This window comes from Pinus tabuliformis, chromosome 8, assembly GCF_031772625.1.
Source record: "Pinus tabuliformis cultivar Carrire ecotype Pingquan chromosome 8, CPIR1, whole genome shotgun sequence".
NCBI lineage: Eukaryota > Viridiplantae > Streptophyta > Pinopsida > Pinales > Pinaceae > Pinus > Pinus tabuliformis.
In genome coordinates this window covers 803,434,401-803,461,445 of record NC_142294.1, presented here as the reverse complement: position 1 = coordinate 803,461,445, position 27,045 = coordinate 803,434,401, and the positions used below count along the sequence as shown (strand labels likewise).

General features: G+C 40.9%; 1 protein-coding gene across 3 annotated transcripts in view; it reads left to right on the top strand.

Annotated features, from left to right (window-relative positions):
* Nucleotides 1-27,045, top strand: part of LOC149238023 (Iron-sulfur cluster biosynthesis family protein) — a 279,175-nt gene that overhangs the window by 162,227 nt on the left and 89,903 nt on the right. For 2 of the 3 annotated variants that reach the window (XM_089372897.1, XM_089372896.1), the window contains exon 9: nucleotides 20,065-20,207. In XM_089372897.1, the coding sequence (XP_089229023.1) occupies nucleotides 20,065-20,207 (143 nt within the window). Of the gene's footprint in view, nucleotides 1-20,064; nucleotides 20,208-20,421; nucleotides 20,516-27,045 lie in introns of all 3 variants that reach the window. The other variant, XR_016246361.1, reaches the window with a different exon arrangement.

Genomic DNA, 27,045 nt, shown 5'->3' with positions numbered 1-27,045 from the left:
GCACTTTGAGTTTTTGGTGATGCCCTTCGGGCTAACCAACACCGCAGCTACATTCCAGTCCTGCATGAATCACATCTTCCGTAGTCACTTAAGGAAGTTTGTGTTGGTATTCTTTGATGATATCCTCATTTACAACAGGACTTGCGAGGAGCATCTCCAGCACATTGAGATAGTGTTGCGCATCTTGGAGGAGCAGCAGTTCTATGCCAAGCTCTCCAAGTGTGAGTTTGGGTTGATGGAGATGTTGTACTTGGGACACATCATAGGGGTGGACGGAGTGAGAGTCCACGAGGAGAAGATCTCAGAGATTGACTGGAGCCGAGGAACGTGACAAAACTTCGGGGATTCTTTGGCATTTGTACTTACTGCTTGCTGCACCCTTGACAGATCTGACGAGGAAGGGGGCATTCAGTTGGTTGGATACAGTGCAGCGAGCCTTTGACAAGCTCAAGGAGGTTATGAGCCGCTGCCCAGTGCTTGCATTGACGGATTCTTTGACAAGCTCAAGGAGGTTTTTGGAGTGTGATGCGTTGGGAGAGGGGATCGACGCAGTGTTGATGCAGGGAGGTCACCCTATAGTGTTTGAGAGTCGGAAACTCCTTCCGCACGAGAGGTTGTATTCTATATACGACAAGGAGATGTTGGCAATTATGCATGCATTGGCCAAGTTCCAACAGTATTTAGTGGGTAACAGGTTCAGGGTGAGGACTGATCACAACAACCTCAGGTTTTTTTTGGAGCAGAAACAGCTACAGGAGAGGTAGCAGAAGTGGATCAGTAAGATCCAAGCATATGACTTTGACATTGAGTATGTCAAGGGTAAGAACAATGTGGTAGCAGATGCCCTTTCACGTAGACCAGCCATGTTGGCTCTTATGAGCTTGGACACAGAATGGAGGGCTCGACTCTTGGTAGAGTACTCCAAGGATAGATTTGCATGTGAGGTTCTGGATGGGCAGGTGGCGGATGACAGGTACAGGGTGGTCAATGAGATCATCTACCGCAGGGACCGGATCTTCTTGATTGAGGGATCTCAGTTCAAGAAGAAGATAATGCAGGCATCACATGATTCACCATTGGCCGACCATTAGGGGTTTACCAAAACCTACAGGGCCATTAGAGAGAGGCTCTCATGGAAGGGCCTCAAGGAGGACGTACTCTAGCATGTCTGGGAGTGCGATGTTTGCCAGAGGAACAAGGGGGAGATGAGCCATCCCGTAGGATTATTGCAGCCTCTTCCCATTCCAGAGGCGAAATGGGAGTGTATTTCGATGGACTTCATCACAGGGTTGCCCATGGTACAAGGCAAGGATTGTATTTTTGCCGTTGTTGATCGAATGACAAAGTACACACATTTTTTCGCCATGTCCGCACACTACACAGCAGCACAGGTGGCTGAGCTGTTCTTCAGAGAGGTCTTCAGGCTACATGGTCTTTCTAAGACCATCGCCAGTGATAGGGACAGCCATTTCATGGGTGGATTTTGGCAGGAGCTTTTCCGGTTGGTGGGGACGAAGTTGACCCCGAGTATTAGTTATCACCCACAGATGGACGGGCAAACAGAGATAGTTAATAAGTGGCTGGAGGGCTACTTGCGTAACTATGTCAGTGGGCAGCAGCGAGCATGGCAGAAGTGGCTGCATTTGGGGAGTACTGCTACAACACTACACATCACATGTCTATTGGTATGTCACCATTCTATGCTTTGTATGGATATCATCCTTTATCTTTTGTTGACGTGATGTTTGGTGCTAGCAAGGCTCCGAGAGCCAAGATTTGGATCCAAGAGAGTCAGGATATTCTCCGAGCTCTCAAGGATAATATGGCTACAGCGCAGAACCCGCAGAAGCTATATGCTGATAGGGGTTGGGTGGAGAGACAGTTCGAGGTAGGGGACTTGGTCTACCTACGATTACAGCCATACCGACACTTGTCATTGAAGCAGAAGGGGGCTGAGAAGCTCAAGCTCCGCTTTTATGGGCCATACAGGGTGATACACAGGATTGGACAAGTTGCGTATGAGTTGGAGTTGCCACAAGGCAACAAGATTCATAACGTTTTTCATGCATCATGCCTGAAGAAGGCATTGGGGCAGCAGGTGACAGTGACAGATGAGCTACCACCCATGGATGATGAGGGGCATTTGGTGTTGCAGCCAGAGGCTATTATTGATACCAGGGAGAGGCAGCTGCGGAGCAGGACGATCTGGGAATTCTTGGTGAGGTGGAAGAATTGATCGGATGAGGATGCCACTTGGGAGAGAGAAAATTTTGCAGCATCCATCACTTCAGTTGCTTGAGGACAAGCAACATTTTGCCAGGGGAGACTGTAAAATTCCTAATTAGCCATGGCTAATTGGAATATTCGATTTTGCTCAAGTTTTCCTTCTATAGTTATTTATAAATAAAAAGGTGAGGAAAGGCGGGACATAACTCACTTTTAGAATAAAGTCACTCCCTAGTAGCATAACATTGTAACTTAAAGGGGAGCCAAGGGGGGCCATAGGACCATGTAGAGAAGGGGGCCCACGTAGACACTTGGAGGGACTACGCAGATGGAGAGGAGCACGTGGCAAGATATGGCTACGTTGGAGGAGGTGGGCCTTAGGGTTTTGAGAAAGGCCAACGCTATAAAGGAGAGAGGAGCCTCCTCATTTTTGCATTCGATTATGCGCATTTGAGCTAGTCACTTCGACTTAGAGCACGCTGGATGTTTAGCCTGTCTGCAGCACTGTTTAGTGCACCGAGTGTCTCCATTCGGAGATCTCACCCTTAGCCCCGGGAGACTTCGAGTGCTTGCTAGGGCAAGGTAGTTTTCAACAGTCTTTTTCAGGAGGATTGATCTTTGGAGGAGGAACTGAGCATTTTTGATAACTGCGCATTCTTGAGAGAGGGACACAGTTCTTTTGGTGGGAGTTCCAGATTGGGGTTTTTGCGGAGGATTTGAGTTGGGAGATTGAGCAAGGGATCAACCCTTGCCTATTGGAGGATTTTGGCAGTGTTTCGGGTAGAGTTTTGGAGGGTTCTATTTAGTGGCAGCGCAGAGCCTTGAGGGATTGCATAGATCCTCAAGGAGTTGATTTTCAAGGGTCAGCTATTTCAGAAAAGCTTTTTGGGTTTTTCTGGGTTTATTGAGTAAAGGCTGATTCCAGAGTTTCAACATTTTCTGAGGAGGGGAACAACCCCAAATCCCCACTTGGTTCCATGTAGTAGTAGTAGCACAACAGTTCTCCAACAGTTTGGACGCAGTTCAGAGAGAGGCCATTTCTTTACTATTCTGGGTGTATTCCTTCACTTGCCTTGTGTAAGTCGAGGTGCTATATTTCTGATCACCTCCTGTACTCTTTCCATTACTCAGTATAATAAAATGGTTTAGCATTTGTCTCTGCATTTCTTGAGTATTTGCTTATATTCCATGTTTACATTATTATATGTTGCACCACTGTTATTTTTATCTCTTTGAGCTTCCCGGCTACTATATCGTTTGTACGTATTTGGTTGGAGTTTGCTTGGGTTTGAGGCATATCTCGGAAATGGGATATTACAAAGAAAACAAGCACACAAGTGACACCGTTACTTTTGGACAAATGTCCCCAGAAAAACCCAATGCGGGAAAATTGGTGCATCTATTCAAAGGGTTATAGTACTATGCAATCTTTCTGAGTACAACTGGGTGCCTAACTGGCTCACTCGACAGAGAAAAATACACGACAAGAATACCTCTATATCCGGAAACAAGTATTCATAAAACTTTTCCCACGAAACCCTCTACGACACAACTGAAGCTCAGCGCTGGCCCCTCTGACCTTTGCGTCAGCCTGCTGCTGACCTGCATCAACCCCATGACCCTCTGCGTCAATCCTTTGAGGTACTGCGCAACCTCTGGGACCCTCTGTGTCACTCCACTAGCCTTTGCGTAGCCTGGACTGGTTGTTTCTCTCGCTCTCTTTGCTTCTGCGCTGGTTTCTCAGTATTGTCTCTGCCTCTCTGCCTTGTACTCACTACCCCTTGCTGTTGATCACTGATTCAACTTTTCTTAGCAACCCCGCTCTAGCAAAATGAATGACCGATCACTCTGGTGTGTTCTCCAACTGACCCTTAAGCCTCTTCTTATACTTTTCTCGTTGGTCCTTCAATGACCGAGATTAATTCTCTAATCAACGAATAAGATTAGATTTGGCTTGATCCATGACTTTTGGAACCTTCTAACCCAGTTTTATATTAATACCCATTAATATTTTTTTTCCTAGGTTTAGATTTAGGAGCTCCATTAAAATAATTAATTGTTTTAATATCTCCCAAACCGGGTACAATCTGTCCAAACCATTTCTAGGTCTTGGAGATCTCATGTGCTTTGGCCTCTCCACCAATTTTCATGGCTAGAACACATCCGATGCTGCCCAAAATCAACATGTGTGCAACGTGGATCAGTTCGGCTACAACATTCCCACAAACCAACAAGTGGTTGATATACTCATGAAAGGTCTAGGGAGAGCTAAGTTTGTTTACTTCAGAGAACATGTTGGTATAGTGGAGAACACCTTGTTCGCTAGATGGAGTGTTAGTTTTTGGTGTAGCAGTAGACAGGTGTTCTAGTCTATAATGACCCTAAGAGGCTAAGCAACACAAGATCTTCAAAACTCCGAAAACTTTTCGCGAGATAAGCTTGGGAAACACCTTAATTAAATCAATTTTCCATAATTAAAATATTTCTTAAGTCTTAGGAAAACTGTTAAATTAAAGTTAATTAATTAAGGTAATTTGATTTTTCTCTAGAGACTTCTATTGATGGAGTCAAAGTGATCTAGGCCATTGATCGAGATTAGATCTTGGCCGTTGGTTTCCCAACAGAAGATTATAAGAGAAATTTGAGGGCTTGGAGAGAGGCATCAATTGTGTAGAGCAATTTGACCACCTAGTTTGTAACATTCAACAAGGGCGTAGTTGAAGCTAGGGAAGAGCATCAAAGAGAGGGAGAAACGAAGATTTGGGAGTAGAAATTCCAAAGGAAGATTTCCTCAGTATTTCCAGTGTCCGAGAGATAGGAAAGAGGAGGCTGAATTATTTGCAGAAGAGACCATATAGAGCAATGCAAGTTAGCAAGATCCCCAGTGCAAGTTGCCGAAAGAGCCGTGTTTCTGTTGTTGCAGGCCGGATCTATTTCTGGAAGGCAGAGTGAGTAGTTTCTAGAGGTAGAGGTGTTAGAAAATCGAAAAGGCAGAAATATTTTCTTATGTTGATAATTACTTGTGATATTCTTGTGTTTTTATTAACTTTCATATTTTCTTCTTTTATCTTTATTTCATATCAAAACACGAAGATCATTGACACTAGATGTAGGCACTCATCGAGGGCTAAAACCCCTCTATAAGGGAAAATCCAATCAAACTCTTCCACTAGGAAATTTAAGTTGAGATAGACAAAAACTGTAGACCAAAAGACATTCCTCCTCCACCAAGTCAACCTTCCAATATGATTCAACGACCTTCAATAGTTATTTTCTTGTCTAGCAGCTACAACAGAGCAACAACCCATAATTTCGGCCCCCAGCAACTTTGAATTTTGGCCCCCAGCAACTCTGAATTTCGGCCCCCAGCAACTCTGAATTTCGGCCCAGCTTTAGGATTGCAATTTTGACCCTTCCAGCTCAGTAAATTCACACGAGAGAGAGAGAGAGAGAGAGAGAGAGAGAGATGCAACTTCTTGTGCTTGATAGAGACCTTCTTTTCCTTCGCTAGCCCTTTCCTATTTTTCTCTTGAATTTCACACTTTTTCTTGTCCCAGAAATTGCAGATCAAACTTGATGAGTGATTGCTCCAAATGAGGTCGAGTTGTTGCCTTTATATAGGAGATTCTGCCCCTCAATTAGGTCGGCTTGTCCAGTTAGAGGCTGACTTGGTGGAGGAGGCCTATAAGACCTAATTTACATCAAAATAATTTTGTTTCATGATTGAAAATGCCCAAGAAGGGTCTATTTCACTATGACATGGACAAGGACACTCGGCATAAACCCTAGAATCCTACAATGGAAGCTTTGACCTATAAATCATTGACCCAAGCATGAAACCCATGCTTTAATAATTCAATTTCTTTAATAATAAAATTCCTTTCCTTTCTTCTAACAAACACATTACATCATAACTCAAATACAATTATGAAGACTGACACTAGTTACATTCTTCAACACTCCCTCGTATACACACACACACACACACACACACACACACAGGTACATGGAAGATCTCAAAATGATATGCTATATGAAGAGTCACAACAAACACAATGCTATAGATTAGATACCTGACCAGGGTACTCTAATCGGGTGGGACTAAGATGGACTCAAGCTTTAACCACTTTAGGTACCATCAAGCTTTTAAGCTCTACCACCAACTTAGAGATCTAGGTGCATATCCAAGGTTAGAGCTCCATGGTTAACACCACCCTCCCTACTCCGAGATCTTGACATTAACACATAGGCTGGCCAGATGCCCTCCCAATCATCTTGCCATAAGATGCTTCATCTCTCATAAGTTAAATCAAATATATATCCACTCCAAGCATGCTTCGTATGTTCAACCTTTCTATGGAGAGATCCTGCACAATCACAACCCTAATTAGTAATAAACCTTCAAATATATATACAAGTAAACACAAATCTTCGGGGTCCTCAATCATTTTGATGCTACTTATATCATCATCGATTTATCCAAATACAATTTATTAGAAGCTTTCTTCTTTCACTTCTTTAATAACACCAAATACAACCTCAATACTTCTCAAGTCTTTGTGAACATCTGTCTGTAGTACTTTCTTTTTTGGTTTCATTCTTACTTCAAGGTATTTATTATCACTGTCATAGAATGCCCTCCCTCTCAACTGGGGAGTTATACCCTTTCTTCTATCTAGGCTCCCTCTCAACTTGGGGAGATCAACAACTTCATAACTTCAGAGAAACTTCATTCTTTCAAGACTTCATTTCTTTCTTATGGAATCAAGGTCATCTTGATCATCATCATTCTTATAGCTTCCTTCATCGTGCTCATCATTATCATCTTCAACTTATGGATATCTTGAAGATTATGTGCCCGTAAATCTTCAACAACAAGTACAACGAAATACAAATATACAAAAGCATGAAGACAACAATAATATGTTTATCATGGCATTACCATGGAAGCATCAAAACATTCAAACTTTAGACATTAAATACCTAAACCTAGTTAGGTTCATAATCAACAAGCGACTCATCTTTTTATTTACCAGTGATAAACCTTAGACTTCATCTTCGAGACATAAAGCCTTAGATATCAGCAATAAATCCAATCATAATACAAAATATGTACGGTTTCAATGATAACCTTTTAGAATTACATGCCAAACTCTACTAGATTTTATCAACAGAGCTAAATCATATCAACAATATCGTCATGCCCTAGAATATCAATTTCTACTAGGGTTTTGTTCTATATCCTAGATACAACTAAAACATCAACACACACACACACACACACACACACACATATATATATAGAGTTTCATAATCATGCCTTAACATTTCACAACAATATCTACTAGGTAAAACCAAGTCACAAACATTAATACATCGAAGTTAGATATGCAACAATTTTCACTGGGCCTGGGTTTCAAACATATGAACATACACCCAGGGCTTCATTCCTAGGATCTTAGTATAACTGTTACAAAGGTTTGTTTATAAACCCTAATTCTTAAAGATTTAGGGTTTCAATATATAACATAGACATTAACAACAAACCCTAAAGATCTAGGTTTTCTATCATAAAATGGCGAAAACTCTAAACATCAAAAGAATAGAATTTCTAGACTTTATCAACAACCCTAAGTAGACTAGGGTTTCAACATTATTAACATTGACATTTCCCTAGCATCAAGAGGCTAGGGTTTTATAGTGAACCCTAAAGGTTAGGGTTTCACAAGGATAGATTCAATCTAATGAGTAATCACCCTAACAAGAATCTTTAAGATTCAAAACCCTAGACATAACAATGTTTGTAATGTAAAGAAAATTAGAAGAGAATGAACATACTTTCTCTATGAAGAGAACCTCGTAACAATAAAGATCTAGGTTTTCTATTATAAAAATACGAAAACTCTAAACATCAAAAGAATAGAATTTCTATACTTTATCAACAACCCTAAGTAGACTAGGGTTTCAACATTATTAACATTGACATTTCCCTAGCATCAAGAGGCTAGGGTTTTATAGTGAACCCTAAAGGTTAGGGTTTCACGAGGGTAGATTCAATCTAATGATTAATCACCCTAACAATAATCTTTAAGATTCAAAACCCTAGACATAACAATGTTTGTAATGTAAAGAAAATTAAAAGAGAATGAACATACTTTCTCTATGAAGAGAACCTCGTAACAAAACTTTGTAGTTTAAGACATACCTTGAATTTTTCTTGAACAAACCTAGTAGGACATCAAATCTTGACAGGATTCCTTTGCAACAAAACTTCTTCCATGCTTCAAGTCTATCCTTTGAAGTCTCCTCCATAACCTCTGAGCATTCAACAGGTTTTCCTAACCAAGGAAAGTATAAAGAAAAGGTTATTAACATACAATACAAACAAATCTTGATGTGAGGATGAAACCAAACATGAAAAGATGAAAAAAAGAACAAAATACTTATCTTTTGGTATGGTGGAGGTTCCCTCTTAATTTATCTTTTCTGAGGGATACCTACAACTTATCAAAATAATTCAAAAATGTTCTAACAAGACACGTTAGACCCACAAACTCTATAAATCAAAACAGAAGTTAAAACAATAGAAAACTTAGAATAGAAAACTAAGAAGGATATGTAAGAGAGGACTTAGTAGTGTAAGTCCTTGACTTCCAATTCTTCAGTCTTGTTATTCTTAGGTGGAGCTTCATCGGTGATATTTGCTTGTTCCCTATCTCTCTTCTTATTTCTTGGATTCTCAGGTCATTGAGTTTTGTAATGAACCATCTTATGATAGTTGTAGCATTCAATCTTAGATAGTTCAATTTTCTTTTTTGGTCCTTTGAACTTCTTGAAGGTTTCCTTCTTCTTGTGATGAGCATAATAGGCATTAGAGGTATTTTCTTTTCAACCTCCTTGTTTTTTACTAATGATATTTTGGCTTCTTCTTGAGTGCATGTATTCCACATTTGTTTGAATGTAGGAGTATCCTTCCAATTGCTAATCCCTGATGCAAAAGCACTCCAAGATTTTTGTAGTCCCAGAAGAGCTGCAATTACGAGCTCCTTTTTTGCTACAACTTCATCTATTGCTTGGAGTTCATCTCTTATTCTAGATATCCTTACAAATTATGATGATACAATATCCTCTCTTGTCATCTTTATTGTTCATTCTTGAGGCTTGCTATTTGACCAATGTTCTTGATGGTGAATAATTTGGAGAGAGCCTCATACATTTCTTGAGCGGAGTCTATGTTGGATATGTATGGAATTAGGTTATCCTTTATTCCATCTACAATTAGATTCATGGCCAGTATTTCAGTTTCTCTGAACTTCTCTTTCTCTGCTTCATCTGTAGGCTTCTTGACCTTTCCTTGAACAAAGTCCAAAACTTTGTGCTTAGTGAGGATAAGATCTATCCTCTTTTTCCATGCCCTGTAGTTGGAGGCTCCTTCTAATTTATTTTCTCCCTTCATTGTGATTGTCATATTGCTATCTTCTACGTTTCCTCGAAACCCTTTTTCTTATATCTCCTTTCAATAGATCTTTAGTGTGCTTTTTTCCTTCTTCTTCACCTTAGCTCTGATACCATGTTAGAAAATCGAAAAGGCAAAAACATTTTCTTATGTTGATAATTAGTTGTGATATTCTTGTGTTATTAACTTCCTTATGTTCTTCTTTTATCTTTATTTCATCAAGCAATCATCAATACAAAACACGAAGATCAATGACACTAGATGTAGACACTTAGCTAGGGCTGAAACCCCTCTATAGGGGAAAACCCAGTCAAACTTTCCACTAGGAAATTCAAGTTAAGATAGACCAAAAGACCTTCCTCCTCCACCAAGTCAAACTTCCAATATGATTCAACAACCTTCAGTAGTTATTTTCTTGTCCAACAACAACAACCCAAAATTTCAGGCCCCAACAACTCAGAATTACAGCCCAGCTTTAGGACTGTAGTTTCGACCCTTCCAGCATCTTAGCAACTTCACACGTGAGAGAGAGAGAGAGAGAGAGAATTTCGACTTCGTGTGCTTGATAGAACCTCCTTCTTCTTTGCTAGCCCTTTCCTATTTTTCCCTTGAATTTCACACTTTTTCTTGTCCCAGAAATTGCCGATCAAACTTGATGAGTGAGTGAGTGCTCCAAATGAGGTCGAGTTGCTGCTTTATATAGGAGGTTTTGCCCCTCAATTAGGCTGACTTGGTGAAGGAGGCCTAGAAGACCTAATTTACAACAAAATAAATTTGTTTCTTGATTGACAATGCCCAAGAGGGGTCTATTATATTATGACATGGACAAGGATACTTGACATAAACCCTAGAAGTGTACAATGGAGGCTTTGACCTATAAATCATTGATTTAATATATCAATTTCTTTGATAATAAATTTCCTTTTCTTTCTTTTTACAAATACATTACATCATAACTCAAATACAATTATGAAGACCGACGCTAGTTACATTCATCAACAAGAGGGAGGCTAGACGTCTCACCTGAAGGCAGATCCAAGGCTATATGAATTTCCAGAGGCCAGATCTACACATTTCTAGTCCAATAGTGTGAGTAGCTGGGAAGTGTGAATCGCTAGAGAGAAGTTGAGTTGGATTGCAGAGGAAGATATTTGATCTCCATTATATTTTTCCAATTGTGATCAGTATTTGCTGGAGGGTTTCCAGTGAAAGGCATCTAGTTTATTGTTCTCTGAAATTGCTGCATAATAATAAAACCCTCATCTACTGCGCTGGTTTTTCCTTCAGGGTTTTCCTAGGGACAATTGTCCAAAAATAACAGTGTCTATTTTATTTTGTGTGTGCATCTATTTCTCAGTTCCGTATTTTTATTTCCTCAATGTTTTTATGGTGAAGAATGCATTGGTGATTTAATCATTAATTGCCGAATAATAATTCAGAAGAAAATAATAGCTAAAAGTTAGAAGATTAAACACCAGTTGCTACATTCGAGGAATTTTCACGATTTGGATAAGGTAGTGTTGTTGGTATGTGAGTGACCATTTGGATTATTGAGATGATGAAGTTTCAGACCTATGTTGGGATATCTTGGCTTTGGGTATGGATAGAGATTTTTAGAAATCAATTGTTCAAGTAGAAGAGATGATACAAGGGTTATTTGGTATCAAGGAGAACCTAGAGGATAAGATAAACATATTAATGTCCAACAAATGACCACAGAAGTAGGTCAATGGGATTGTTGAGTACAATGATGTCAATGAAAAGCTGAAGTACTAAAAAGTATATTATATAAAGAACACGAAGTAAAGAGAAAACATAAAGTCTATATGTGAAAAAGGGGAAAAACCTCAGATCCATGTTCAGGCGACTACAATGGGAAGGAGATCTACAGAGGGAATGAATCATAATAGGGCCATATGATGACCCTCCCATTCTTGAGTATGGTAACTTGTGCACAATCATGAGCTAGTAAGACATTTGAAGATGATACTTGTGTGAATTATTTGATGGCTTTGATATTGAATATTGTCCACCTTGATGCTCTTATGGTCCTTATACCCATGATGTCGATCTCACTTGATTCATTGTGTATTTGTTAGATGATTCTTACTGGTGCAACCTAGATCCCTTAATGGATGATATGATACTTCTCTAGCTCTTCATATATGATGTCCAACCACTTTGATGATGTAGAGCACCTTAGTGGAGGACGTTTGACAACTTTTGAGGGTTTTGACCCTGAGGGCAATGTTTACCACCAAAATGTGTAACCTCGTAGGAGAAAACTTTTCTCCTACATTTGACAACCAACATCCTTGACATTTTCTTTTTAATGATGATATGCCATATGCCTCCACAATCTGCATCAACCATGCACCTCTCACCCTTTGGTGTTCCTCTTATATGAAGGTGGGTTGCTACTCAACATGTACTTTGATCATTTTGCAATCGAGTGCTTATACTTGTTGTTTTGGGCATTTAGTGCGGATAAAGGGGTGATCTATAAAATTCACTGATCTTGACTGTAAATTTGTTCTCTCAGCTTACCAAGGGGGTTGATCGTTAGTCGTAATCTAGTGGGACCTCCCTTGAGGTCTTAGGGTTACAGGAGGGGCACTAATTGGAAAATGTGGATTGAAGTAGCTTGTTCATTCTCCCTTACACCATACTTAACATTTTCCATGTTACATTATAAACCTTTTATATACCATCTCCATTCTTCGGGTCTAACTTGTCATTGATTCATTGTGATTTGGCACCCTCTTATCCACATCCTGGAGTAGGGAAGGGAAACATTGCCTTAGAGATTGATGTAGCTAAAATAATGGAAAAGCATAATATGGCCACAATGAGAGAAAAGAAAATCAAAATGCAAAAGATGGTTAGGACATAGGTTAGTATGTGGGAAAAAGCCTATCATGAGCTCTACCCTCCTCATTAGCCATCACCTGGTTCCTAAGCACTTGATGCTCCATCTCATCAAAAGGAACCCTTGCATGTCCCAACCCTGATGCATTATAAACTACCTCATCTTAAGGGGTAAATTAAATGCTATGTCATACAGAGCAAGCTCTAACCCTTGAGCCATGCACCCAAAATAAAAAAACATTATCATGAAGAAGTAAAAGGCGAACTAGAGGGGTGGAAAAAGTAGGCAAAGCAGGAAAAATCATGCATCCATGATTTCTGCATCTATTACATCTATACACTCAGGATGTGGATCCCCATTAGTGGGTCCCCTGACCATGGCACTTGGCCATGAAGTCTTTCCCCTCCATTGCCACTCATTTACACCAACACCTATTGATTGAAGGGTCAACCTTGGAAATGCACCTCCCCTTGCGGGTTGGAAGAACCTAATAGGGTTGACTATTAGCCACTCCTACTAAGGTAGGGAACACCTTTATGAGACTTTGTTTAGTTAGATATTGGAAGGTGATCCTAGTTTGAAATACTAGTATGCCCTTAACATATAAGCTTGGTCCACTTAGATGCTTATATGATCTTCTAGTCTCTAATGAATGGTTGCTTTCATTAGAGCTTAAGTTGGTCTTGCTAGGTGGTCCACAATAGCACATGCCTTGAGGGCACCCACTCGATAGGTTCCCAAGCCATGCAGAGAAGTTGATGAATTAGCAAATCCAACATTATTTGCTTACATCATAGCGTTGGGCAGTATGATGGCTACAATAGTCGATACACATCCCAAAGTACCTCTAGGACCAAGGATGCTAATCTTCTTTTGCCTAGCATAGAGGATTCTTGATGATTGCACCACTAGACCCAACATGCCCTAAGGTTGGCCTTGACACTATCTGATGGGAAATCCATGATTCATAGACCAGATGAGGATGGTATTCCATAGGATGATTAGGGAAGATTGTTGCACATGATGGAACGCTAAAGTTGGAGAGAGGAGGCACTATGTTGACCAATGGAGACCCATGGAGATGATGTGGGGGCACCTCAACTTGATTTGGGACCCTTGGAGCTGCTTTGAGGTTGGATCTGAGGAATCAGGATTACTTCTCAAGGATTGATGGTCATGATGCTTGGAGACACTTCGAGCCTTCACTAGTACTCAACATTTGGAACCCGAAAGGGGCATGATGTCATCGTATTAGAGGGTTATGAATCACACTTGTGGGTCTATTTTGGCATTATTTCATATTAAGCTTGTCGGTTGGCTTGTAAGCCATGGTTTACTTGTGTTTACTCATCATCAAAAGTTGTTTTAGGGGCTTCTAAGCTAAAGTTAGGTGAGGTAGACCTCATATAAATAAAAGGTCACATCACTCTTTCATTTCATCATCACTCGTGGACTATTTTTGGTCTAGCTCTTGTACCTCACCACTCTTGTGGAGATGTGTTCTTTGTGGATATTTTGCTATTGGAGACTAGTCATTGTTGTGGAGATGTCATTTTGGGATAAAGAAGGATTGTTCGTTGATATCTTGTGAGAACTTTTATTGTTGAATATCTTTTATGGTTATTGCATGCAATGTATCTTGCTAGGGTTTCTATATTCCATGTCTAAATGCATATCTTTTATGAAATTTTGGTGAAATCTTGCATGATTTAATTAAGAATCTTGAAAATCCCTTGAGAACCTCCTAGAGAGCTTTCCTCTTGTTTTTATCCATAGTAATTTTCCCTTAGACTCCATCACCCAAGTAGTTAGTAGGCACTAACATTCACATGGATGGTCAAAACTGTAATTTTTTTTTTTTTTTTATATTCTGCTTTCTCCTTTTACCTAATTCGACCCTTCAAGGCAAGCTACTACGACCAAGGCATAGGGCTGAATTCAACTAAGTTTGAAGCGTTGGATGGTTTTGAGGTTATTCTTGCTGGTTGGACCTTATCACCTCTAATCTTGCATTTTGCATCGTGGGAGTAGCCTCTATAAGGATGATGTCACAAACCCTAGCCAACTCTACCCTAGATAACGCTAACCTAGCATTAAGGTTTCAACTTAGGGCTTGTTGAAGGCTTGTTGCTCCCTCTTATTGATCATATCTTTCTTGCAAACCTTTTCTTTGTTTATATGCCTATGTGTGCCATTTTTGTACCATATCATCCATAATTTAGGCTAAAACCCTTCCTTGTAGGTCCTTTTGAAGGTATGCTATTCCTTATCACATTGGATTGAATCTTGTTCTTAGTTTGAGTGCCCTATTTGAACCTATTGGAATTGTCACCTTTGAGCTATTGACTTAGAATGTCTGCTATGTGACTTATACTGGGAAGCCTCCATTGTGAAATTTCACTAAAGAGCAGGAGGTGGAGTGTTGAGGACCTGAGGTTGTTCGTTTTTTGTAGCATGAGATGGTGTTCAAGTCTCGAATTTGGTCAAAGAGGCTAAGAAACACCAAGACTCCAGAACCCATAAATCTTTTATGGACAATCCACCTAGAGGCAACTCAATTAAGTTAATTAATCAGTAAGTAATTTTTTCCTAAGTCTAACTTAGGGAAAATAATTATTAACAACAATTTAATTGAGAAAGGTGAGATTTCTCTAGAAGCTCACATGGATCAACTCAGAAATGATCTTAGCCATCGATAAGGACTTAATCGTGGTCATTGGTGATCCAATTGAAGATTATAAGTGGAGGTCGATGGGGTTGGAGCAAAACACACGAGAGAGAAGCCAATAGTGCAAGTTACTTGGCAGATAAAGATGGCTAAGAAAGTGGTTGATCCTTGATGGAGTTCAGGGTCATATAGTCTCACACTTAACAGCCAAGAATACGACCAAATAAATGTGGGATGGTCTCACAACACTATATCAGAATCCTTCCGAGAATCAGAAGTTTTTCCTGAAGGAGAAGTTGAGAACCACTAGGATACAAAGGGGAGAAGGAGTTACTGCCTACCTTACGAGGATTCAGGGTATCTAGGATGAGCTTTCCACTGTAGGAGAGACGCCACAAGAAGTTGAACTTGTGTGTGTAGCCATCAATGGTTTCACCAAGGAGTGGGCCACTTTCGTCCAAGGCATCACTGGACGAGATCAACTACTTGGTTGGGATCGTTTGTGGGCGAATTTCATGCAGGATGAGATGCAACTTGCTCCTTGATGGAGTTCGGGATCATATAGTCTCACACTTAACGCCCAAGAATACGACCAACGAAATGTGGGATGATCTCACAACACTATATCGAAATCCTTCTGAGAATCAAAAGTTGTTCCTGAAGGAGAAGTTGAGAACCACAAGGATACAAAAGGGAGGAGTTACTATCTACCTTATGAGGATTCAAGGTATCTAGGATGAGCTTTCTGCTGTAGGAGAGACGCCACAAGAAGCTGAACTTATGCGTGTAGCCATCAATGGTTTCACCGACGAGTGGGCCACTTTCGTCCAAGGCATCACTGGACGAGATCAACTACCTGGTTGGGATCATTTGTGGGCGAATTTCACGTAGGATGAGATGCGACTTGCTCTAGTCAAGAGTAGTCTTGGTGGCAACAACAAAGGATTGAAAATTGTGAAGGAGGAGGAGAACACAACCCTTGTATTGAAGAGAAAAGCAAAGAAAGGTTCCAGTCAGGGATAAGGCTCGTAGTGAGGAGAGAAGAAGAAGAAGGAACCATCGAAGGTCAAGTGCTTCAGGTGTGGTGAGTTCGATCACTACAATACTTAGAGGAAGAAGGACAAGAAGGAGAAGTAGGAGCATGAAACAATTTTGGCAGAGATAGACTAGTTTTCCTCTAGGTTGAAGGAAAACTTTGCTCTATATGCAACTATACCTCGAGAAGAGAGGTAGGGAGACATTGAGATCTAGGCTCCAGAGTTGTGCAGAGCTGGGTGGGATCTCTTGAGGGTAGCATCAGATAGGTTTTGAGCATTTGACATATGTTTAGCATCAAGCAGGTGTTTCCTCTTGGATCAATACCCTTGCTATAGGGGCCCACAATATTTAGTAGCAGAAGGATCAGTGTCAGATGGTGAAGTCAATTCTTGAGGGATAGTTACGATACTAGTTACAGTCAGATGCTAAAGAGAATAGTGTAGTTGTAGTGCAGACAAACTTAGTGGACAATGTAGAAATTGGTAGCATTCAGTGACTCAGGAGACAATTACATTCCATAGACATAGTTGATTCAAAGATTTAGTTCTTAGTTGCAGTAGTTGCAGCAACAACAACAACAACATGAGATCAATTGCAACACAGATACAGAGTTGGCAACAGTACTGAGTGTACAGTGCAATGTTAGCAACAATGCAGATGCAGGTTGGTTCAACTCAAAGTAGCATATGAATCAGATTTGCATAGTGCTTGGTGGATAGTGGTAGGTTGTCATAGTTGTCAGTTATCAACAATGTGTATGGAGGATGTTATGAAGATTGGGTGAACACCTTCCTCGCTAAGAGGGAGTGTTAGTTTTTTGTAGCATCAAATAATGTTCTAGTCTCGAATTTGGTCAGAGAGGCTAAGAAACATTAGGACTCCAGAAGCCATAAATCGTTTTTGGAAAATCCACCTAGAGGCAACTCAATTAAGTTAATTAATCAGTAATTAAATTTTTCCTAAGTCTAACTTAGGGAAAATGATTTATTAACAACAATTAATTGGGAAAGGTAAGATTTCTCTAGAAGCTCACATGGATCAACTAAAAAATGATCTTAGCCATCGATAAGGACTTAATCGTGGTTGTTGGTGATCCAACTGAAGATTATAAGAGGAGGTTGATGGGGTTGGAGCAAAACACAAGAGAGAGAAGCTAGTAGTGCGAGTTACTTGGTAGATCGAGCTATCCAGCTTCAAAGGTCGACCAAAGTAAGAGAGTTCGAGCCAGAAGGGATGCAAAGTGGCAGAGACAATGATTCTGAAGGAGGATTCCAGTTTCGGAGAGTCAAGAGAGGAGGTTGAGTTATTTCTCCAAGAGGCTGCGCACGGACTGTGCAGTAGCCTCAATAAGGTAGTTCAATTTAGCTGAGCAAGAGGAGGATTCAGTTGCCGAAGGTCAGAATAATTTTCTAGAGGGCTGAAGAATTCATCTTATGGAAACAACAATCAAGTAGAGGCAGATTCGAGGCATATTTGGGCAGTGCATGTTGGTGACTGTGCAAGGCTTGCGCAGAAGCTATGCAGAGGGGTCTAAGTTAGCCAGTTCAAGTGCGCAGACTGAGCCGAGATTGCTTGTGGAGGAGGGTAAATTTCGCTCAGTTGATTTTGCAAGTATTTCTCTCATATTGGATTGCCAGTTTGGGCATCCATAGATTGTACGTAGAATTTCACTTCTGCATAATAATAAAAACCTCATCTGCTACACTGGTTTTCTCGCATTGGGTTTTTCCGGGGATAATTGTCCAAAAATAACTGTCAAATTATTATTGTGTGTGCTAGCATTTCCTCAGTTTCCAGTTTATTTCCGTAACATTTTTATTTGTGAAGAATTGTAGAGTAACTCAATATTTTGCTGTAACAAAATAAATTGCATATTTTATTAGTTAGAAGAATTAATTCCAGTTGCTACATTTGAAGAGAATTTTCACAAAGGTGACAGTGGCATCCACCCCATTGTTGTATATGGTCTAGCCCTTGTCTTGTGAGGCCTCTCTCAAGACTTGCTAGATTTTGAGGCAATAAGTGACATGGCACAATTGATGAGATCCTTCCTCATCCTCAAGACCTTGGACATTGGTGATCTATACTAAGATGTTGCTTGGAGATTAGGTGTGCCTAGGAGATGAGAAGACTATCTGAAGTTGACATTGTACCTTCTTGATGGACGTTGATGTTCTTTTAGTGATGATACCTTGGTATCCCTTCGGAGGGGATTTCACGCCTTCTATCATTGTGAAGTCATACCCAAACATAATGATGTCACACTTTTGATGCATTTGATGGTGATGTGGGAATTCTAGAGGATGATGCTGGTCTTGAGAAGGTTTTATTTGGTGACGAGGCATGGTTTTGATGAGGAGACATGACCTTTGGGATGTGACAAACCCCTTGGGTCATCCCTTGCACGTTTTCATGGAGAGACATACATTTTGGTATCTTGTTGACGTATGCATTGTTCCATGAAGGTTGACTTGTATGAAGCATCATATCCTTTATTTTACAAAGTAATATATTATGTTGTATTTAATTCTTTTTCATTGAAATAATATTTGCATTGTATGGTTAATCATTTTAAGATTTACTTTCTTGGGCTCTCATAATCATGACACAGTTTAGGGATGCACCTGTTGGCCTGTAGAGAGCTTGAAAAAAATGAAGAGGAGATTGTATTAAGGTGATAGTGATACCTCTCCTAATAGTTGCCTCAAGGTGCATATTTGGATTGAGCTTTTTCCACTTAGATGCTAGTTTAGGATGTAACAAGGTGTAAAGAATGTGCATCAAACTCAACCTATATGATGTTATGAAGAACTGTCTGTTTGCAGCAGATCATATGTTGTAGTAGGAGAATGTGGATTCTCTTAGTCCTAGCACAGTTGGCTCCTAGCTAACTACATCCCTGGACCTCAAAGCCATAAAGGACACTAGGTTTCATTGTTGTGGCCAAGAGTGTATCTTGGATGAGATATTCTAGAAGGGAAGCTGAAAGCACTTCCTCTCAAGCATGGCTAGAGAACCATACCCCTTGTACAGCTCGGGTAGAAAAGCACGCCTCAAGCTGAAACACAATGCTAAGAACTGAACCCCAAAATAAGTGTAGGGCCATGTGCCCTAGCAAGGGCCAGCATTGCATCAGCAGGCTGGGGATCTTAACTATCAGTGGGTGATAGCTGGGCTGTTTGATCAGCAGAAAATCCGTCAACTCAGGAAAGAACACAAGAAGCATATTCCTACAGATCCAGGGCCTGCGAAAAGCTATGCCAGCACAGTGCAATTCTTCAAGAAACAATAGTTGGCTTGTAAGAACTTGTAAAGATGCTTATATTACGAATTCACTTCATTAAACATAATGACTTTGGTAGATTCATGTTTGTGCTTTAGAGATGCATTAAATCTTTACTATGAGCACATGTTAGGTTGTGAAATAGCATGGTGAAGACTTTTAATTTCCATGGTTTTCCTTTTGCATCTAATTGCTTGTTCTGTCCTTCATTCATGTGATATTACTCTGAAGTAGGTCCAGAGAATATTTTGCTTTTGTGTAGCCTTCAGATTCGTTTAGATCAATCAACTTTTCAGTTCCTTGGTGTCGTTTATACTGGATCTGTATGTAACAAAGGTATATCATTTGTAGGTGAAAAGATCCTGAAGCTGCTTTTGGCAGACCTAAGGATCTGCCAAGTCTTTGCTTTTATGCAGCTCCTGTAGGAGTAAATGATAGCTAGAACCTATAATTTACATTCCCTTGTCATTTTAAAGTTATCATGTTACATGTAAACAGGAATATTTTGGTTGCATCTCTGGCAGGGTAATATTCTTTACCGGTTTCCTTCACTCCAGCGTACAGCCTCAACTTGGTTTGGCAATAGGAAGGAATATGTAGGCAAAAAATGGAAAACATGGGTGGGAGAGGCCACACAATTTCTTCAGGAAAAGCGATGGGATTTCAGGTAGTTTGCTGTCTTAGAGCCTGCTTATTTATTTGCAAATAGTGATTTTTTGGATGCTTTTTACTATTGAAATTATTAAGGGATTATTTTTCTTATGTTTTGTTTGCTTCAATAAACATGGATGTTGGATTTTGTAAGAAGTATTGGTAAATCTGTATGGGATTTATACTAATAAACATTATTTTGAAATTATAACTGTGGCTTGCCATGATAGGGGGATGGTAGTTGGAGGGTTATTAAGCTCAAGCGATTTGGGCCTCAACTTTCTAAGAAATTATGCTGCTATTTACATATCACTAAAAGTAAAGGTATTTGAAAAGCTCAATTAGCTGTAATATATCAAGGGAGTGCAAAAGACATATCTAGTCTATGTTTAGAAAGGAATAATTGTAAATGAGTTTACTAAATTTTGTGTCTCGACTCTCTATGCCAAGATATTATAACTATAAGCATTCATGGGTCCTGTATATACTCTTCATCTATTGTAAAAGTTGCTGAGATTTTTAATGATGTGACATGGAAAAGACTAAGTTGCCATGGGTTTCTGTTTTGAAATATAGGGTAGTGATTTAATAAAACTGCTATTAGCAGAATCCTTATTCTGTCAGTCAAAATTTGTCCCTTTCACTGATGGAGTGGAAAATCTATTAACGAGCCTTCTATATGAATGTGAGTAGGCAATTTTGTCAAGCTTTTTTTGGGGTCTTCTAGAATTAAAGTTTCCATTTATCACTGTTGGTTGATGAGCAAGATCTCATACCACTATAACTACTATCAAGCATTTACCTATACAATGGAAAATGGGTTTTCATGGGAGAGCTTCTAGGAGTTCACCACTAGGACAATTCATTACTTGTTATGTATGAGTATTGCATGCATTGTTCATCTAGATAGCAATTCAATTAATTTTCAACAAATTATGGCACAATTTAGCATACCTTAGAATCAATTATTCATACATTAGACATAGAGAAATAAATATTCAACAATTAGGTGCAACTTACAAGATAACATGCAAGATTTCCATCCATTAGACCAAAGAATAGCTCCAAAGATGACCAAGATCAGCTCCAAATATCAAAATGCATCCACAACATCCAAATCTTCCACGAGAGAACAAGTCTCAATTTAGCTAGCTAGGCTGAAAATCTCAAGAGATGTGATGATGAGAGATCACAATGACATGTTTCTAAATTTATATGAGGCATACAAATCCCTATTTGGCCTACAAGCCCCTCTAAACATAAAAGCAATGTTCCACCAAGGTTCCGGGACGAGGGGGCGCGGGAGCGGCCTATGCAAAAGCTCCCTACCATTTTTTAGGAAACATGGGGGAGCGTCAGGGTCTTAAAATTTTATAAATATAAAATATAATTTATTAATTGAGTCCACTATGACAATTTGGTTTGAATTGAAAAGCTGCAAAGCATGATCATTGATATGATTCCTGGAGCAAGAAAGCAATGAATTTGAAAATTTACACAATCCTTCTTAGAAGAAAACTTAAACAAAGAGAGAACTGTCCTTCTTAGAAGAAACTTAAACATAGAGAGAACTCAGAACTATAGTGGATTATGTATAATGATTTTGAGAAACTGGACTTCTAAGTTCTTGAAATATTAGTTAGGCAAGCCGTAGATTTTCAACTGATAGTATTAATATATGACTAGCCTATTTGGCAATGCTTCCATAGGACTAGCCCATAGGTCTGATATACCTTCACAATTCTGTTTTAGATACTGCTAACCTAGAGAAAAAGTCTAAAAGAAATCATTTTTGGAACTTGGACTAAACGAAACCTGGATGCTTTTTCCACAAGTAAAGACCATAGGCCTAATATAGTAATAGGCTGACTGTCTGTTGTTTATTCAGTTCCCAGGTAACCATTGCGACAACCATAACCTTGTGCCATAGATTTTTCCATCGACAATCTCATGCAAAAAATGATAGACACGTAAGTGGAAGTTACTTTCTTCTTTTCATGTTGTTAGACTGCTTAGTTAGTTTCCATTTTACAGATCCTGTTGGTTTCTTTCTTTGAGCGAATGTATATTTTGAACCCTTTAAGTTCTCATGGGATCAAAATTAGATGTCAGGGCAGAATTTTGAGAAATCATATAGGAAAGTAGTTGGGTGGCTGGCGGAATATTAACATTTTGTATTTTAATCAGGTCTTATTATATCAACAATATTATATTTCAGTCAGGTCTCATCAACACAACGCATGGTAGTCAAGGAGGCAGTTTTTTAAGTTTTTAGAAGTCGGATTTTTCACCCATACTTGTGGTTAATTGGTTCCTGGAAACAAAATAGTCAGATCCACTTTTCAGAACATGTGACAATAGGCTCTTTTCCTAAACCTACTATCACCATGAACGGGGAGAGCCCATATTGAACCGATTCAAGGTCTTGGTTTTCCTAGCTTGCACTTTCAACAAATTGTATTAATTCACTGACTTTTTTTAGGTAATTTACCTTTTTTATACAATTCCTAATACAATCAATAATGATACAGGCACTGTTTATTAAAATCTGAACAGTGAAATCAACGCTGAGTGGAGCACTCAGCGAACTTGTAAAGGCTGTGAGTGTGTTGTTCATGGCTCAGGGTGTCATTTTTATAACATGAAACAACGATTTTCCAAAACCCTAAACGTTAATTAACTCTTAATTAAAGATTAAGTTCAACGTTTAGTTAATTAAAATGGTTTTTAATGCATTAAAAGTGTGCCACGTCCCCCCTCGTCACCCCACGTCCCCTCTCGCCCCCCCTCGTCCCCTCTTGTCCCCCCATGCCCCCCCACGCCCCCCTTTTCGGAAACGCCCCCTCAGGGAAGGGAAACGTTTCCCTGGCACGTCCCCCTGAGTTTCCTCCATTTTGGGAGCGTGGGGAAACGTCCCCTACTCGTCCCCAAGTCCCCGGAGCGCGGGGGAGCGAGGAAACTAGACCCCTAGGGGGGGGGGGAGTCCCCGTGGAACACTGCATAAAAGCAATGTGCTAGGTCACAAGCCAACCTAGTAGCCTTTGACAAATTAAATAAAACTCCACATGTGCAAACCGAAATGCTGAAATCATGCTAGCGTAGGCTTGCATAGGGCAAGCTTGAGGGAAATAGGTGCCTTAGCAAGTGTAGATGCCTCACCTGTGGTTGTCAATATGTCCCTCTGGAGGACCTAGACCCCAGTTAAGTTGCCTAGACATATAGATGGAACCACTTGTCAATTACACACAATATCCAGTGTTACAACTTTCGCCTCTAAGTACATTTAATGATTATTGCATCTAAGTGAACCAAGATTGAAAGAAATGGGCAACACTTCGTACAAGGCTTCTCTTCCAAAATTGTAGCTTTGTCACGTAATGGTGTTACCTCCCTAGGTAGGAGTGGTTAATAGACAATCCTATAAGGTGTTCTTAACCCCCAAGGGGAAGTGACATATCCTTAGTCCATCCTTCAATCGATAAGTGCCATGTGAATAATGATGGAACAAAGGCATGCCCAAGTGCTGTGGTCAAAGGGATCGACTATGATAGAGTACCTCACGCTAGGTGTATAGATATGAGGAGGGGGCAATCATGGATGCATGAGTTACCAACTCGGCCTTTGTTTTCCATGCCTGTATGCCTTTTGCTTTTTCTTGATTCTTCTTTGTATTACCACTTATAGCTCAAGGTGTTGAAGTTTCTAAGTTTACTTAGTTTAGAAACTCTTCATGCACTTTTTCTAATTTATTACTACGTACTTGTTATTTTTCTTTAACAAGTTATTTACAAAGTAAATACTAAAAATAAACACCAGTGCATGCTCAACATATTACAGATCAACAACTAAAAGAAATAAGAACAAACACACCACATGACACCATTATTTTTGGACCAATGTCTTAGGAAAAACCCAATGCGGGAAAACCGGTGCAACTATCTGAGGGTTTTCTTATTTTAAGCAATATCAGAGTGCAATTTGGGTGATGAAACTAGCCTACCCAACAAAGAATTTCCTTAGTAGCTATACCTCATAGTTTGAGAGAAATCTCCTGGCTGAAACCCCGGAAAACCCTTCCAACAATTTCTCAACACAAAACTGCTCTACAACCCCAGCGTCTGCCCAATTTGGACTGCGTCAGCCCCTCCTAGCCTGGCGTTGGCCCTGCGTCAGCCTTCCTTGGCCTGCGTCAACCTCAGGAGGCCTTGCGTAAGCTCTGGGAGCCTCTGCGTCAGCCATGCTGGCCCCTCTGGTGCTCTGCGCAGCACTTGGTTGCCTCTGCGTGGCCCTGCGTGAGCCCTTGCTGGCTCTGCGTCACTCTCATTGGTTGCTGCGCTGCTCTCCCGGCACAATCTCTGCCTTCTCTGTTTCTCTGTACTCAATGCCCCTTAGTTGCTCTCCCGATCACTGATTCTATCTCTCTTAGCAAACCCCGCTCTAGAGAATAGAATGATTGATCACTTTGGTGTATTCTCCAAGTGACCCTCAAACCTCCTCTTATACTTTTCCTGTTGACATCTCAACGACCGAGATTAAGTCCCTAATCAATGGCTAAGATTAGATCTGGTTTGATCCATGTCTTTTGGACCACTCTAACACAGATTCATATTAATACACATTAATATTTTATTTTCTCTAAGTTTAGACTTAGGCACTCCATTAAAAATATTAATTATTTTAATATCTCTTGATCTATTTAGAATATGCCCAAACGCTTTCTGGGTATTGGAGATCTCATGTGCCCCAACCTCTCCACCAAATTTCGTGGGTAGAGCACATCCGATGCTACCCCAAATCAACACTCCCTCTTAGCGAGGATTGTGTTCTAGCAATACTCCTCACTGAGTATTACTCTGATCATCTGGCATCAATACTTGTGCTGGTGCTAGGCCTTCCTGCCCAACATCCTTTGCACGCCTGCATCCTTTACTGCTGCATATGGTTCTGCCACTGCCACTGCTGCATCTGTACGAAAACTCCCTTCTGTGCTGTTGCTGGTCCTTCCTCCTAGCATTGCATCTGCACTGAAACTCTCCTCATCATGTTGCATCGTGCTGCCCACTACTGCACCGCAACCCACTTATTGAGAAGTAAGTAACTGATCTCCCAACTGACCTCCCTATGGGCTAGAAACACCCATTGATGCTGAAGCTCCCTCTGCCGCTGACAAGTGCTCCCTCTCTCTGACCTCTACGCTGCTGCAACAATTCCCTGCATCTCACATCGTTGCACACCTTTCTGTGCCTTCCTGCACTGGTGCAACACTCTGTGCCTCTCGCACCACTGCAGCCTGCTAGCTCTGCGTTGCCTTGGGACTCCTGCACTGTAGCTCTCTCTGCCGCTCCATTCGCATCCGTCTCTACCCACTCAGCCAGTCCTGCTACTCCTCGTCGGGGCTCCCGTAGAAAGGTCTAATCCAAGAGGCTGGGTACCTCGAGGATCCTGCCTCTCATTGCCTGTAGTCTGCCTCACTATAGCTCGATGTCTCCCCACTTCCGCTCAAATGGCGCATGTGCACTTATGGCATAGTCATCGTCTGTCAAAACTTCCTTCTTTGCCCGTGCTGGCACTACCTTAGTCTCGGAAGACTCTCCCTTACTCTTCTTCCTTGGCCACTGGGTCACATAATGACCCATCTCCCCACAGTGGAAGCACTTGATCTTGGAGAGATCTTTCTTCTTCCGCTTACCCTGCTTTCCCTCAGATGCTAGGGCCACATCCTCCTCCTTCTGCTTGACCTTGATCCCTTTGCTGTTGCTACTTGTCTTCGACTGTCGTCTAATCTCTTCCTGGCGAAGAGCTGCCCACATCTCGTCCCAAGGAGGGAGAGTCCCTCTGCCCAGGATACTCTGGACAAACACTTTCCAATCTTCTGAGACAACATTTAGAGTTGTCTTCACCATAAGCTCCTGATTCGGTGTCGTTCCTATAGCAATCAACTGGTCTCGGATCTCATTCAGTCCTTCGAGGAAGGAGTCAATCGATTGACCCTTCTTCATTTGATACGACCTCATCTGGTTCTCCAGCAACATTTTTCTCTGCACAGAAGTATGCTGGTATAGGTTCTTGAGAGCCTCCCACATCTCAACTGTCGTTTCCTTCTTGGCTATATGTGGTACCACATGATCCTTGACCCCGTTAAGGATAATGCACTTGGCCCTCGCCATCACCTCTTCGTACTTGTCGTTATCATTGGGGTCGACTGGGATAGCTATAACCTTCAAGGCGAAGTTCTTGACACGATTCCTGTCAAGCAATGGTAAGATTTTGGTCTTCCAGAAGTTCGATGCTCTGTCCAGTCTATCTTGGTCTCTTACCCCGTGTAGTGCCATGACGCTCCTCTATTTCCCTCTTGGAAGTTCTCTGTTTGACTTCTCTGAGCCTCTACTTCCCGTTTGGAAGTTCTCTTCTGGACTCCCCCTGAGTCCTGCTTTCCCTCCTGGAAATCCTTCTGCCGCTTCTCGAGATGCCACCTACTTTGATCGTCTTGTGCAACTGCGTTGTTGATCCAGGTTCCTCGACTAGAAACCCTCGGTAACAACTCCTATGGCTCTGCTCTGTCAGGGACTGTTTTGACTACAGTACCTCACCAGCTCCACTCTGCAATATTTCTATAGCCTTCTAGACTCCAACAACTGCCTCTCTGTGAACTGCGTTAGCCCCTCTCTGCCTCATGCTGGCTCTGCGTCACCCCGGATGGGTCTGTGTCAGCCCTGGGATGCCCTGCGTCAGCCCTCTGGCCCTCTGCATCAGCAACGCTGGCCTCTCTGAGGCTCTGCGCAGTTCCTGACTTCTTCTGCGTGGCTCTGCGTCACACTTCCTTGGCTTTTGTGCTGCTAGAAACAACTTCTGTC